General features: G+C 39.6%; 1 protein-coding gene across 5 annotated transcripts in view; it reads left to right on the top strand.

Annotated features, from left to right (window-relative positions):
- The window catches only part of XPA (XPA, DNA damage recognition and repair factor), a 43,398-nt gene that overhangs the window by 4,925 nt on the left and 22,833 nt on the right, over nucleotides 1-15,640 (top strand). For all 5 annotated transcript variants that reach the window (XR_013167522.1, XR_013167534.1, XM_077140014.1 and 2 more), the window contains exon 3: nucleotides 12,933-13,038. Coding sequence is in view for 3 of the 5 variants with exons in the window: in XM_077140014.1 (XP_076996129.1) it covers nucleotides 12,933-13,038 (106 nt within the window). In the remaining 2 variants the exon portion in view is untranslated. The remainder of the gene's footprint in view (nucleotides 1-12,932; nucleotides 13,039-15,640) is intronic.

Below are 15,640 nucleotides of genomic sequence, written 5' to 3'. Positions count from 1 at the left end.
TAAATTCCCTTTGTAAAAGCCTACTCATTTCTGGTATATTGCATTCTGGTAGCTTGAGCACACTGAAACTATATTGATTTGGTGTCTTGCTTTGTTTATATTATTATCTGAAACTTCTATTGTAAAGCAGCTTTGGCAATTTCACTCTAAAGTGGAATTTACCTAGCTCATCAGCAGCATCATCAGAGGAGGAAGAGAAGTAAAAGGAATAGAATTATGTAATCTAGATATGAGATTAAACTGGAATAAAGTATTGAGCTCCAGCTAGTTAAAAGAATAATTTTGTAGTTCTTTTGTTTTGACGATTTTGATGTTAATGCACTGGAGTCATTTTAAAAATGAAATTCCGTGATTATGAAGTGTTTTGATGCTTAAGAAACTGATACCCTTCTACCCTGCTCCCCAAATGGAATGCAAGTCAAAGCCTTTGTTGTAAATTCAGCTCTATAGTGAAAGCATCAAAATGAAGGGGTCCACTGCATTGAGGATCTCTTTACTTTTTAGAACCTTGATTTTTAGATCAAGGTTGATTGCAGATATATTAGTAGTTTAAAAAATAATTTTTTTTTTTTGCTTTTTTGGAGGAGGATTTTGATAGTGTGAAGGACAATAGTAAAATGGGAAAGGTGTCTGTTAGCAGTGAAAATGAAAATGTGAGAACCCTGGCTGTGACAGATTACATTTGAGGGAACATGTTTTCCTGAATAGATGGACAAAGAGAAACCTAAGCCTCATCTGTCTTGTGTCAAATGTTGTCATCTGGTACAGATGGCTCTCAGATGCCATCCTCTAGGCAAGCAAGACATGTACTCTAAGCTCCGGCTTTGCCTTTTTAAAATGCTAATTGGATAGTTATGCTTTGTTGATTAGTCATCTTCTCCAAAATCAACTGTATTTATTACTGTGTTGGTTTGAAACTGTTATGTACCCCAGGAAAGCCATATTCTTTTAATCCTAATTCAGTACTGTAGCAGTACTAATTCAGCACCTCTTGATTAAGTTGTTTCCATGGAGTTGTGACCCACCCAATTGTGGTTGTCACCTTTTGATTAGATGGAGTTGTGACACCGCCCATTCAAGGTGATTCTTAGTTTACTGGAGTCCTTAAGAGAGCCAACACATTGGTTCCTGGACTAGATAAGTTCTGAAATGCAGAGATGGCCAGCCCTTCCAGAACATCAACTAGTTCCATCCTCCTATCCCATGTTATTGACAACCCCTTCCAACATGAAAAAGTTAGAAGTACCTTTAAAGAGTGGGAAAAAGATCAAAGGTGATGGTGCAGTTTTACAGAGAAGGTCAGCTTTAACAAATGAGTATGAGTGCTGAATCACATAAAAAAATATACTTAATAAGGGTTATGTTTTGGTTTGCTAAAGCTGCCAGAATGCAATATAGCAGAAAGTGTTGGTTTTTACATGGGGACTTTTTAACTTAAAATTTACAGTTCTTAGGCCATGAAAATGTCCAACTCAGGGCTTCTACAGGATGATACCTGGACTAGGAAGACTAGTTACTGGTAACCTTGGGCTCCTCTGACAGATAGCAAGGCACGTGGCTGTCATCTGCTCGTCCTTCTCTCCTGGATTTCATTGCTTCCAACTTCTGGCTTCAGTGGCTTCCTTTCTGTTTTCTGAGTCCTTTCTTAGCTTCTGCAGGGGTTTTCTCTGTGAACTTCTATTTCATCTCTTAGCTTGTGTATGTGTTTTATTCTCTTATAAAGGACTCCAGTAAGTAGATTAAGGTGGGTCACATCTCAATTGAAATAGCCTAATTAAAAGGTCCTACCTATAATAGATCTGCACCTACAGGAATAGATTAAAAGATAGATCATGGCCTTTTCTTGGGTACATAACACTTTCAAACCACCACCGATGGAAAGAGTAAAAACCAAAAGTAAATAAACAAGAGAACCCAACTCTTTTTCCAAATGAATAACATAACCCTGCTCAAGGGGGAAGGGCCTAAAGAACTAGTCTAAAGAAACTTATGAACACAGTAATGACTGTGAACACAGTAATGACTATCTAACCTTGGTTTTGTGTGGCTGGGGTGGGAGGAGAATTGCAGAATTCCTCAAGTTCTTTTCTAGAGTCATACGGGTAAGATAATTCTGAAACAATTTTGCAAGTTACAGGCTCGAACAGATGACTAAAAGCCTAGTCTGTGTGTGTATATGCATATAAAAGTATATGTATGTATATGTGGGTATTTGTATGTGTCTTTGTCTACATATATATATTTCTGAGTTTTGTCCAGAGAAAGGACCTTGAAGCAAAGACACCCCAACCCCAGCATCTGTGAACACTCCTGTTGCCCAGACCTTGGACTCTAATGCCATTCCTCACTAAAAGGAACCTGGGCCCTTCAGAACAGTAAATAATTCTATGGTTGGGGCAGGATGGGTACAAGATGGATCACTTTGTAATGCTGGGAAATAAATAAGTGTTTGTGGTAGTTAGATTCACATGTCAGCTTGGCCAGGTGATGGTGCCTAGTTCTGTTGCTGTGAACTTGAACCTTTAGCATGTGAAACTCATCTATGGCTGATTACATCTCCAGTCAGCTTAAGGGAGTGCCTTCCGTAATGAGTGATGTTTAATTAGCTGGAGGCTTAAAAGAGAGAACTCAGTGCAGTGCAGCGCAGCCCAGATGTTTGGAGATGCAGACAGGAATTGCCCGGGTAAAGCTACTGGAACCCAGATGCCAGGAGAGAAGGCCAGTAAACATTACCCTGTGCCTTGCTGTGTAAGAGAGAACTTCAGATGAAAGCTAGCTGCCTTTCATCTGAGGAGCTGTAAGTTTTTAACTAAATAAAAAGCCAGTCCATCTTTGGTGTGTTGCATTCTGGCAGCTTTGACAGACTAACACAGTTTGGTACTGGAGAAGTGGGATGCTGCTGCAGTTTGCAAATATCAGACATGTTGGAACGGTTTTTTGGATGGAGAAGGGGGAGATTTTGGAGGAACTGTGAGGAGCTTGATGGAGTGCTTTGAAGAGACTGTTGGTGTAAACAGAACCACTGCCTGTCTGGACAAAGGGGAACAGTAAAAGGACAAATTGTAGTTTGCAGAGTGAGAACCTTGGAAGCTAGGGTCTGAAGCCAAGAATCCTCTGGCCAGGAGAGCGGACCCATCCATTTTGTGGAGAGAGTGAGTTTACCCCAGGAGCAGAGGGTGGGCCTTCCGCTTCCTTGCTCAGAAAGAGTTGTGCCATCCCAGGCATTGGAGAGGGGTGAAGCGCATAAACCAGGGATTGGGAGGAGCCTGGCTGCCACCCCATTGTTCTGGAGGGGTTGAGCGTGTGCCCTGGAGATGGCAGAGATCCTGGATGCTTCCTGAAACTTGGAGAGGGTGGAGCTGAAAAAGTAGTCTCCCTAATGGGCCCCCAAATTGCAGCTATCCCAGTGTTTGGAGAGAGCAAGTCTGCTGAGTAGGCCCCTGGAAAGGGTGGGAACACTGCTACAAAGCCCCAAGGATAAATGACTCTCAGACTTTGAAATCCAGTGGAGTTTGCCCTACAAGTTTTCAAAACTGTTTGGGTCTAGTGATCCCTGTGTTCCTTTCAGTTTCTCCCTATGGAAATGAAAACATGTATCCTATGACTGTTCCTCCTTTGCATATTGCAGCATATGACTTGTTTTTGAGTTTCACAGGTCCAGAGCCAGAAGAGAGTTTTTGCCTTTCAAGTATGGTTTAAGGTGATGTGTTTAGTTACCAGATTAATAATGGGTAGACATGTGGTAATGAGGTTCAGGTGTCAGCTTGGCCAGGTGATGGTGCCTAGTTCTGTTGCTGTGGACTTGAACCATTAGTCATCTATGGCTGATTATGTCTGCAGTTGGCTAATAAGAGTGCCTTCTGCAGTGAATGATATTTCATTAGCTGGAGGCTTAAAAGAGAGCCACTCAGTGCAGCTCAGCATATCTCTTCTCAGCACTCACAGCTCAGCCCAGATGTTTGTTGATACAGAAAGGAATTGCCCAAGGGAAAGCTGTTGGAACCCAGAAGCTGGAAGAGAAGGCCAGCAGACATCAATCATCCCGTACCCAGATGAAAGCCAGATGCCTTTCCTCTGAAGAACTATAAGTTTTTAACTAAATAAATCCCCTTTTATTATCTCTGGTGTGTTGCATTCTGGCAGCTTTGGCAGACTAAAACAGTAATAATGGGATAATTATAATAAAACATATGGGAGCATGTGATAAGGACAAAGGAACCAGCTTAAAGAGGCTCATACTGACCAAAACTGAGACAGTTTGAGCACCAAGATCATTAAGGACAGTCATGAATTATATAGCATTGTAAAAATTGGGATTCATGAGTCTGTATCAGTAGTCAGCGGGTACATATGTGAGTGAATGAATAAATAACCGAACAGGTTGGGTTGGTTTGAAATGATATATGTACCCTAGAAAAGCCATGTTTTAATCCTGATCCCATTTTGTAAAGGCATCTGTTTCTCCTAATCCCTATTCAGTATTGTATGTTTGAAACTGTAATTAGATCATCTCTCTCGAGATGAGATTTAATCAACAGTGGCTCTTAAACTGGATTGGCTGGAGGTGTGTCTCCACCCATTTGGGTGGAACTTGATTAGTTTATTGGAATCCTATAAAAAGAGGAAACATTTTGAAGAAGAGAGATTCAGAGAGAGCAGAATGACATAGCCACGAGAAGCAGAGTCCATCAGCTAGCAACCTTTGGAAATGAAGAAGGAAAACACCTCCCAGGAAGCTTCATGATGGGAAACCAGGAGAGAAAGCTAGCAGATGACGCCGTGTTCGCCACATGCCTTTCCAGATGAGAGAGAAATCCAGTGTTGCCTTCTCACTTGAGAGAGAAACCCTGAACTTCACTGACCTTCTTGAACCAAGATAGCTTTCCCTGGATGCCTTTGATTGGACATTCCTATAGACTTGTTGTAATTGGGACATTTTCTCAGCCTTTGAACTATAAACTAGCAACTTAATTAAATTCCCTTTTTTAAAAAACTATTCCGTTTCTGGTATATTGCGTTCCAACAGCTAGCTAACTAGAGCACAGGGAGAGTGGAGGGAGGCTCTGGGTTATAGTAGACTTCCAGTTTCTGAATGGGAAATGTAAAGGGACTCATGGAGTTGGAAGATCATCATTGTGTATATATAAGTTCTTCCATAATTTTTGGAAAATGCACATTTTAGACTCTTTATTAATAATGCTATACAGTGGCCTCTTAATTGGTATTTCTAACTGCAGTTTCTCTTCATTCATCATCCTGGTAAATTAAGTTTTTAAAGTTCTCACTTTGTATCATTGGACCTTTTCCCAAAGTTTTGGTTTTTCCTTCTGTCTGTAGTTCTCTCCCTGGAGTAATTTTTAAAGAGATGTATATATATATATTTTTTGTTCTTAGAGTTTGGAGATTAATAGATCTGGAGTATCTCCAAGACTTCTTGTATATGTGTTGCTAGGGGAAGGTAGTGATGGGAGCATGTATGCTTGCAAGGGAGAGTGGGTAGTGCTGATGAATAAATGACGTCTCTTGTCTTCCCACTTGGAATTTGGCCCTAGCAGTCAACCTAAGGACTTTCAGACTTGGTGGGAGAAACAATTCTAGACGATAAAGATCTTCAGGCATTTGAACTCTTAAAACAAACCTAGCTCTGGCCTACCGAGAGTGGTTTCTCTGCTGGGTATTGAGGAGACATTGCTAAATATAGAATGTAGTCTCTGCATTGAATGATGAGACAGATAAAGAGGAACCAGTTTTCTCTTGTGGTAATAGCACCATAGGCACCAGGAATCGAACCTGGGTCTCTGGCATGGCAGGTGAGAACTCTGCCACTGAGCCACCGTGGCCTGCCCCATAATGTTCTTTTTTTTTTTTTTTAATTAAAAAAATTAACTAACACAACATTTAGAAATCATTCCATTCTACATATACAATCAGTAATTCTTAATATCATCACATAGATGCATATTCATCATTTCTTAGTACATTTGCATCGATTCAGAAAAAGAAATAGAAAGAATAGAAAAAGAAATAAAATGATAATAGAGAGAAAAAATAAAGATAAAAAATAAAAAATAAAAACAAAAAAAACTATACCTCAGATGCAGCTTCATTCAGTGTTTTAACATAATTACATTACAATTAGGTAGTATTGTGCTGTCCATTTCTGAGTTTTTGTATCCAGTCCTGTTGCACAGTCTGTATCCCTTCAGCTCCAATTACCCATTATCTTACCCTATGTCTATCTCCTGATGGTCTCTGTTACCAATGACATATTCCAAGATTATTCTCTAATGTTGGTTCACATCAGTGGGACCATACAGTATTTGTCCTTTAGTTTTTGGCTAGTCTCACTCAGCATAATGTTCTCTAGGTCCATCCATGTTATTACATGCTTCATAAGTTTATTCTGTCTTAAAGCTGCATAATATTCCATCGTATGTATATACCACAGTTTGTTTAGCCACTCATCTGCTGATGGACATTTTGGCTGTTTCCATCTCTTTGCAATTGTAAATACTGCTGCTACAAACATTGGTGTGCAAATGTCCGTTTGTGTCTTTGCCCTTAAGTCCTTTGAGTAGATACCTAGCAATGGTATTGCTGGGTCGTATGGCAATTCTATATTCAGCATTTTGAGGAACCGCCAAACTGCCTTCCACAGTGGTTGCACCATTTGACATTCCCACCAACAGTGGATAAGTGTGCCTCTTTCTCCACATCCTCTCCAGCACTTGTCATTTTCTGTTTTGTTGATAATGGCCATTCTGGTGGGTGTGAGATGATATCTCATTGTGGTTTTGATTTGCATTTCTCTAATGGCCAGGGACATTGAGCATCTCTTCATGTGCCTTTTGGCCATTTGTATTTCCTCTTCTGAGAAGTGTCTGTTCAAGTCTTTTTCCCATTTTGTAATTGGATTGGCTGTCTTTTTGTTGTTGAGTTGAACAATCTCTTTATAAATTCTGGATACTAGAACTTTATCTGATATGTCGTTTACAAATATTGTCTCCCATTGTGTAGGCTGTCTTTCTACTTTCTTGATGAAGTTCTTTGATGCACGAAAGTGTTTGATTTTGAGGAGCTCCCATTTATTTATTTCTTTCTTCAGTGCTCTTGCTTTAGGTTTAAGGTCCATAAAACCGCCTCCAATTTTAAGATTCATAAGATATCTCCCAACATTTTCCTCTAACTGTTTTATGGTCTTAGACCTAATGTTTAGATCTTTGATCCATTTTGAGTTAACTTTTGTATAGGATGTGAGATACGGGTCCTCTTTCGTTCTTTTGCAAATGGATATCCAGTTCTCTAGGCACCATTTATTGAAGAGACTGTTCTGTCCCAGGTGAGTTGGCTTGACTGCCTTATCAAAGATCAAATGTCCATAGATGAGAGGGTCTATATCTGAGCACTCTATTCGATTCCATTGGTCGATATATCTATCTTTATGCCAGTACCATGCTGTTTTGACCACTGTGGCTTCATAATATGCCTTAAAGTCAGGCAGCGTGAGACTTCCAGCTTTGTTTTTTTTCCTCAAGATACTTTTAGCAATTCGGGGCACCCTGCCCTTCCAGATAAATTTGCTTATTGGTTTTTCTATTTCTGAAAAATAAGTTGTTGGGATTTTGATTGGTATTGCGTTGAATCTGTAAATCAATTTAGGTAGAATTGACATCTTAACTATATTTAGTCTTCCAATCCATGAACACGGTATGCCCTTTCATCTATTTAGGTCTTCTGTGATTTCTTTTAACATTTTTTTGTAGTTTTCTTTGTATAGGTCTTTTGTCTCTTTAGTTAAATTTATTCCTAAGTATTTTATTCTTTTAGTTGCAATTGTAAATGGAATTCGTTTCTTGATTTCCCCCTCAGCTTGTTCATTGCTAGTGTATAGAAACACTACAAATTTTTGAATGTTGATCTTGTAACCTGCTACTTTGCTGTACTCATTTATTAGCTGTAGTAGTTTTGCTGTGGATTTTTCAGGGTTTTCGACGTATAGTATCATCTCATCTGCAAACAGTGATAGTTTTACTTCTTCCTTTCCAATTTTGATGCCTTGTATTTCTTTTTCTTGTCTAATTGCTCTGGCTAGAACCTCCAACACGATGTTGAATAACAGTGGTGATAATGGACGTCTTGTCTTGTTCCTGATTTTAGGGGGAAAGTTTTCAATTTTTCCCCATTGAGGATGATATTAGCTGTGGGTTTTTCATATATTCCCTCTATCATTTTAAGGAGGTTCCCTTGTATTCCTATGTTTTGAAGTGTTTTCAACAGGAAAGGATGTTGAATTTTGTCAAATGCCTTCTCTGCATCAATTGAGATGATCATGTGATTTTTCTGCTTTGATTTGTTGATATGGTGTATTACATTAATTGATTTTCTTATGTTGAACCATCCTTGCATACCTGGGATGAATCCTACTTGGTCATGATGTATAATTCTTTTAATGTGTTGCTGGATTCGATTTGCTAGAATTTTGTTGAAGATTTTTGCATCTGTATTCATTAGAGAGATTGGTCTGTAGTTTTCTTTTTTTTGTAATATCTTCCTGGTTTTGGTATGAGGGTGATGTTGGCTTCATAGAATGAATTAGATAGCTTTCCCTCCACTTCAATTTTTTTGAAGAGTTTGAGAAGGGTTGGTACTAATTCTTTCTGGAATGTTTGGTAGAATTCACATGTGAAGCCGTCTGGTCCTGGACTTTTCTTTTTGGGAAGCTTTTGAATGACTGATTCAGTTTCTTTACTTGTGATTGGTTTGTTGAGGTCATCTATTTATTCTTGAGTCAAAGTTGGTTGTTCATGCCTTTCTAGGAACTTGTCCATTTCATCTACATTGTTGTATTTATTAGCATAAAGTTGTTCATAGTATCCTGTTATTACCTCCTTTATTTCTGTGGGGTCGGTGGTTGTCTCCTCTTCCATTTCTGATCTTATTTATTTGTGTCCTCTCTCTTCTTCTTTTTGTCAGTCTTGCTAAGGGCCCATCAATCTTCTTGATTTTCTCATAGAACCAACTTCTGGTCTTATTGATTTCCTCTATTGTTTTCATGTTCTCAATTTCATTTATTTCTGCTCTAATCTTTGTTATTTCTTTCCTTTTGCTTGCTTTTGGGTTAGTTTGCTGTTCTTTCTCCAGTTCTTCCAAGTGGACAGTTAATTCCCGAAATTTTGCCCTTTCTTCTTTTTTGATATAGGCATTTAGGGCAATAAATTTCCCTCTTAGCACTGCCTTTGCTGCATCCCATAGGTTTTGATATGTTGTGTTTTCATTTTCATTCGCCTCGAGATATTTACTAATTTCTCTTGTAATTTCTTCCTTGACCCACTGGTTGTTTAAGAGTGTGTTGTTGAGCCTCCACGTATTTGTGAATTTTCTGGCACTCCGCCTATTATTGATTTCCAACTTCATTCCTTTATGATCTGAGAAAGTGTTGTGTATGATTTCAATCTTTTTAAATTTGTTGAGACTTGCTTTGTGACCCAGCATATGGTGTATCTTTGAGAATAATCCATGAGCACTTGAGAAAAAGGTGTATCCTGCTCTTGTGGGGTGTAATGTCCTATAAATGTCTGTTAAGTCTAGCTCATTTATTGTAATATTCACGTTCTCTGTTTCTTTATTGATCTGCTGTCTAGATGTTCTGTCCATTGATGAGAGTGGCGAATTGAAGTCTCTAACTATGGTTGATGTGTCTATTTCCCTTTTCAGTATTTGCAGTGTATGCCTCACGTATTTTGGGGCATTCTGATTTGGTGCATAAATATTTATGATTGTATTGTCTTCTTGTTTAATTGTTCCTTTTATTAGTAGATAGTGTCCTTCTTTGTCTCTTTTAACTGTTTTACATTTGAAGTCTAATTTGTTGGATATTAGTATAGCTACTCCTGCTCTTTTCTGGTTGTTATTTGCATGAAATATCTTTTCCCAACCTTTCACTTTCAACCTATGTTTATCTTTGGGTCTAAGATGTGTTTCCTGTAGACAGCATATAGAAGGATCCTGTTTTTTAATCCATTCTGCCAGTCTGTGTCTTTTGATTGGGGAATTCAGTCCATTAACATTTAGTGTTATTACTGTTTGGGTAATACTTTCCTCTATCATTTTGACTTTTGTATTATATATATCATATCTGACTTTCCTTCTTTCTACACTCTTCTCCACACCTCTCTCTTCTGTCTTTTCGTATCTGACTCTAGTGCTTCCTTTAGTATTTCTTGCAGAGCTGGTCTCTTGGTCACAAATTCTCTCAGTGACTTTTTGTCTGAAAATGTTTTAATTTCTCCCTCATTTTTGAAGGACAATTTTGCTGGATATAGAATTCTTGGTTGGCAGTTTTTCTCTTTTAGTAATTTAAATATATCATCCCACTGTCTTCTTGCCTCCATGGTTTCTGCTGAGAAATCTACACATAGTCTTATTGGGTTTCCCTTGTATGTGATGGATTGTTTTTCTCTTGCTGCTTTCAAGATCCTCTCTTTCTCTTTGACCTCTGACATTCTAACTAGTAAGTGTCTTGGAGAACACCTATTTAGATCTATTCTCTTTGAGGTGCGCTGCACTTCTTGGATCTGTAATTTTAGATCTTTCATAAGAGTTGGGAAATTTTCAGTGATAATTTCTTCCATCAGTTTTTCTCCTCCTTTTCCCTTCTCTTCTCCTTCTGGGACACCCACAACACGTATATTTGTGCGCGTCATATTGTCATTCAATTCCCTGAGCCCCTGCTCAAATTTTTCCATTCTTTTCCTTATAGTTTCTGTTTCTTTTTGGATTTCAGATGTTCCATCCTCCAGTTCTAACCTCTGTCTCTTGAAATCTACCATTGTAGGTTTCCGTTGTTTTTTTCATCTCTTCTACTGTATCTTTCATTCCCATAAGTTCTGTGATTTGTTTTTTCAGACTTTCCATTTCTTCTTTTTGTTCATTCCTTGCCTTCTTCATGTCCTCCCTCAATTTATTGATTTGGTTTTTGAAGAGGTTTTCCATTTCTATTTGTATATTCAGAATTCGTTGTCTCAGCTCCTGTATCTCATTTGAGCTATTGGTTTGTTCCTTTGACTGGGTCATATCTTCAGTTTTCCTGGTGTGATTTGTTATTTTTTGCTGGCATCTGGACATTTAATCAGATTTCCCTGAGTGTGAGACCCAGCAGGTTGAAAGACTTTCCTGTGAAGTCTCTGGGCTCTGTTTTTTATTATCCTGCCCAGTATGTGGCGCTTGTCTGTCTGCGGGTCTCACCAGCAAAAGATGTTGTGGCTCCTTTAACTTTGGAAGGCTCTCCCTGCTGTGTGCGTGGTGGAGACAGAGGAAAGGGTGTAGGCTGGTTTTAATGGCTTCAAATTGCAAAGTCCTGGGATCTGATTTCCTTGAGAGAAGGATTCCACCTGAGATGCGTTTCACCGCTCCGTGGGGAAGGTTCAGGTGGTAGAGAGCCTTGAAAGCAGCCTGTTTCTGTGTTTGGGCAGTTGCAACCTGTGTAATCCTGGCGCTGAGCCCAGAGGCACCAAGCCTCCGTAGAAACAGCCACAGAAAGCTCTGTTTCGACCCTTTCCTCTTTTTCAGTTAGCCCAATAGGCGACTTCTGCCTTGATCAGTTTCGCCTGAGCTGGGGGCCTATTTTTAGTAGTCAGAATTTGTTTATTAATGCCACTATTGGTGTTTGGTTGGACTCAGTCCCTGCTACTGTTGGAGACTCTTTCCTTTCCCTCCAGGTAGCTGCCTGTGGGGGAGGGGCACCGGCCGCCGGCCACCGGCCACCGCGGCTTGGGGATCTCGCTGATCTGAGATTCGTAGCCGGTTCGGGAAGCTGCCCGCGAGGGAGGGGTGCCGGCCGCCGCGGCTTGGGGAACTTGCCTCTCCGAGACTCTCAGCCGGCCTGGGAAGGAGGGAGGGAGGGGCGCCGGCCGCCAGCCACCGCGGCCCGGGGAAGCGCGCGCTGCTTGGGGATTTCACCGCAGCGGAGTCTCGCAGTCGGTCCAGCAGTCCAGACTGGGATGCGCTGTGTGTTATAATGTTCTTCTTAATATAAAAAAATAAGTGTTCTGTTTGGAAGTGAATTCTCTGGCGTCTCTGGCCACTGCCTTGCCTTTGTTGCTGTTCATCATGGCATATGTTGGTGCCCTGTCTCCCCATCTAGATGTGGGGTGAGCCCCCCACTCCTAACCCAGGACTGAATTCCTTTGGATTCTCTACAGTACTGTGGTAAGAGAATAAGAGCCTCCAAAGAACTTCCCCAGAACCTGAGAATATGTTATCTGACATGACCAAAGGGACTTTGCAGATGTGATGAACATTCAAGACCTTGAAATGGACAGAATATCCTCAATTACCTGGGTGGGCCCAGCGTAATCACAAGGGTCCTTAATGGTGGAAGAGGGAGACTGTGGAAAAAGTCACAGTGACACAGTGGGAGGACTTAACTGCCTTTTCTGGCTTTGGAGGTGGAGGAAGGGGGCCAAAGACTGAGGGTGGCTTCTAGAAACTGGCGAAGGCAGGAAGCAGACTGTTCCCTAGGGCCTCCAGGAAAGAATGCAGCCCTGCTGACACCTTGATTTTAGCTCACTGAAACCCATATTAGATTTCTAAACTACAGCTCTGTAAGATCTGTGTTGTTTTAAGCCACTAAATATGTGACAATTTGTTGCAGCAGCTGTAGGAAACTAGTATAAGTACTTTGCATATAGTTGAGTTTAAAAAATTGTTGAATGGATATGTTTTCAACATTTTTTTTTTCCTTATAGTACTTCTTTTTTTTCCCGCTTTAAAACACATTTTTTGGTTTTAGGAAATAGATTATTTACTGTTTTATTTTGTCCTTTATTTAAATTGTTTGTCTCAGACATAAAATAAAGCTAATAAAATATAGAAAAATGTATTGTTCTAGTCACAGAAAAAAGAAACTTACAGAATTAATCTCCTTTCTTTAGGACCTGTTATGGAGTTTGATTATGTAATATGTGAAGAATGTGGGAAGGAATTTATGGATTCTTATCTCATGAACCACTTTGATTTGGCAACTTGTGATAACTGCAGGTACTTATTTCAGAGAATGTTCTCAATTGTCAAAGTTTAATGTTTGCATGTGGTTTATTGCAAAACAACTGTGAGATCCTTTTGGGTTTAATATTTTTTGTAGTTACGGTTTTTATTTTGGGAATTTCCTAATATTTTTATGGTTTCTACTTTGCCAAAGTAATACAAGAAGTCTTCTGGTCTTATAATTTGTCAGACTTATAATTTGTCCCATATATAGTGATATGCCTTGCCATATAAATTCCATTTTCCTTTTTGTTGGCCTAGGGTCTTTACCATGTGTTAGTAGCAGGCTCCCAACCGTTCTCCCCAGACCCAAAGGATCTCCTGTTTCTTATCTCCATGAGTGCTGACACCTGGGCCAGAGGATTGGGCCCTTCCATGACAGGAGCGGGGAAACCCCTCCACCTACTCTCCTGGGCCCCTCGGTCCATCTCTCTCCACTTGTCTTTTGCTACCCTGAATAGGCAAGGAGAAAATGGATGAGGAAAAATCAAATTCTCTTGTCATTCTTTATCTTCTTTCTTTTCCTCCTTTTATCAGCAGAATAACCCTTCTCATTCCAATTGGTTCTTCTGTCCCTGTCCCTGTTACTTACCTCAGCCAGTCCTGTGTTCGTGTCCTTTGCCTCTTAAAGATCGTAGTTGGATTCTTACCTGGTCCCCTTATCTGTTGCTAGGTCAGCTCCTCACTTGCCAGAAACTCCCACCCCCCACCCCCTGGCAGAATCCTGCTGCAGACAGTGGGAGCCATGTCTAGGCTTATGGCCCAGTGACTCCACAGTAGATAGGGAGAAGGGGATAGGGTGTCCCTAGTCTCATGATCAGATCTGTGCCTGGAGATATTCTGGCATTCCAATTGAAATTTTAAATTATAAACTCATTTCCCAATGACACACTGATGCATACAGAAGCAAACACCCACTGCAGTATCATCACTCTCCTTAAAATCCATTATAGTTTTTGGGAACTGAAACATCACATACAAATCTTGTTTCCATGAGAAAATAGAATCCAAACAACTAATGTATCAATTTAAAGAAAGTTGCACAGTAGTCTAGAAAACAGACACTTTTTTCTATTGAAGTATAATTAAGAACACAATTGTCTAATTCTGTTTATTCTTAGCATCTTTGAAAACTATAGTTTAGGTACACTGTAGTCTCTACCTGTCCTCTCCTTTGGTTTATGCTTATAAATTATTTAACTTTCTTAAAATTCTTCCCAGTTACAAGTCATGTGGTATTGTGATTGAATCCTCTAATCGAACGTTTGATTTCTTTTCTCCCTGATTGTTCTGCACTTTTTTCTGGGCTCACCATTTCTGTCAAGATCAACTTCATTCATTGGCTGTTTATTATCCCTTGTTTAATTCCAAATCCATTCGGCTCTGCGTTCACATCCTTTGCTGAATTTGTCCCCTATTTCCCCTCTCTCTCACCACTACCTTAGGTTGTCACCAGCTCTTGCCTGGACCACTGTAGTAAGTTCTAACTGGCTTCTGACCCCCTGCTTTTTTTTTCCCCATGTAGCAGCCAGATCATCTTTTTTTTTTTTTAATTTTTTTATTAATTTTTAAATTAAAAAAAATTACAAGAAAGAAACACAAACATTCTTAATATATGATCATTCCATTCTACATATACAATCAGTAATTCACAATATCATCACATAGTTGCATATTCATCATCATGATCATTTCTTAGAACATTTGCATTAATTCAGAAAAAGAAAGAAAAAGACAACAAAAAAAAACGAAAACAGTTAAAACATAATACATACCATACCCCTCACCTCTCCCTTTCATTGATCACTAGCATTTCAAACTAAATTTATTTTAACATTTGTCCCCCCTATTATTTATTTTTATTCCATACGTTCTACTCGTCTGTTGACAAGGTATATAAAAGGAGTGTCAGACACAAGATTTTCACAATCACACAGTCACATTGTGGAAGCTATATCATTATACAGTCATCATCAAGAAACATGGCTACTGGAACAAAGCTCTACATTTTCAGGCAGTTCCCTCCAGCCTCTCAATTACATCTTGGATAACAAGGTGATATCTACTTAATGCGTAAGAATAACCTCCAGGATAACCTCTCGACTCTGTTTGGAATCTCTCAGCCATTGACACCAGATCATCTTTTAAAAATATAAACCAGACATGTCACTCTTTTGCTCAAAGCTCTTTAATGGTTTTTTATCCCATTTAGAATAAAATCCACTCTTCATCATTACTTCCGAGGCCCCCTGCCCATCTCTGACTTTATCTCCCACCACTCCTAACCATCACTTTTCATGTTCTGCTCACACTGGCCCATTTGGCTGTGAACTCCAGTTGCAAGACACCATCCTGCTCCCAGAGTCTTTGCACTTACTCTCCCCTCTGCTAGCAGTGAGCTTTTGTAAGCTCTCCAGAAAGCTCTCTCACTTCCTAAGGGCTCTGCTCAAATGTCTCCTCATTAGTGGCCTTCTCTGTTTACCCATGTCTATCCCTTTACCATGCTTTATATTCCTGATTAACTCTTTTATCTCTCATTATTATTTTCATTTATTAACTTGATTCTCCCAGCTAGAATGTAAGCTTCATGAGAATA

The sequence above is a fragment of the Tamandua tetradactyla genome, chromosome 2, assembly GCF_023851605.1.
Source record: "Tamandua tetradactyla isolate mTamTet1 chromosome 2, mTamTet1.pri, whole genome shotgun sequence".
NCBI classification, from domain to species: domain Eukaryota; kingdom Metazoa; phylum Chordata; class Mammalia; order Pilosa; family Myrmecophagidae; genus Tamandua; species Tamandua tetradactyla.
The sequence above is the reverse complement of the archived record's forward strand: the minus strand, read 5'-3'. Positions and strand labels throughout refer to the sequence as shown.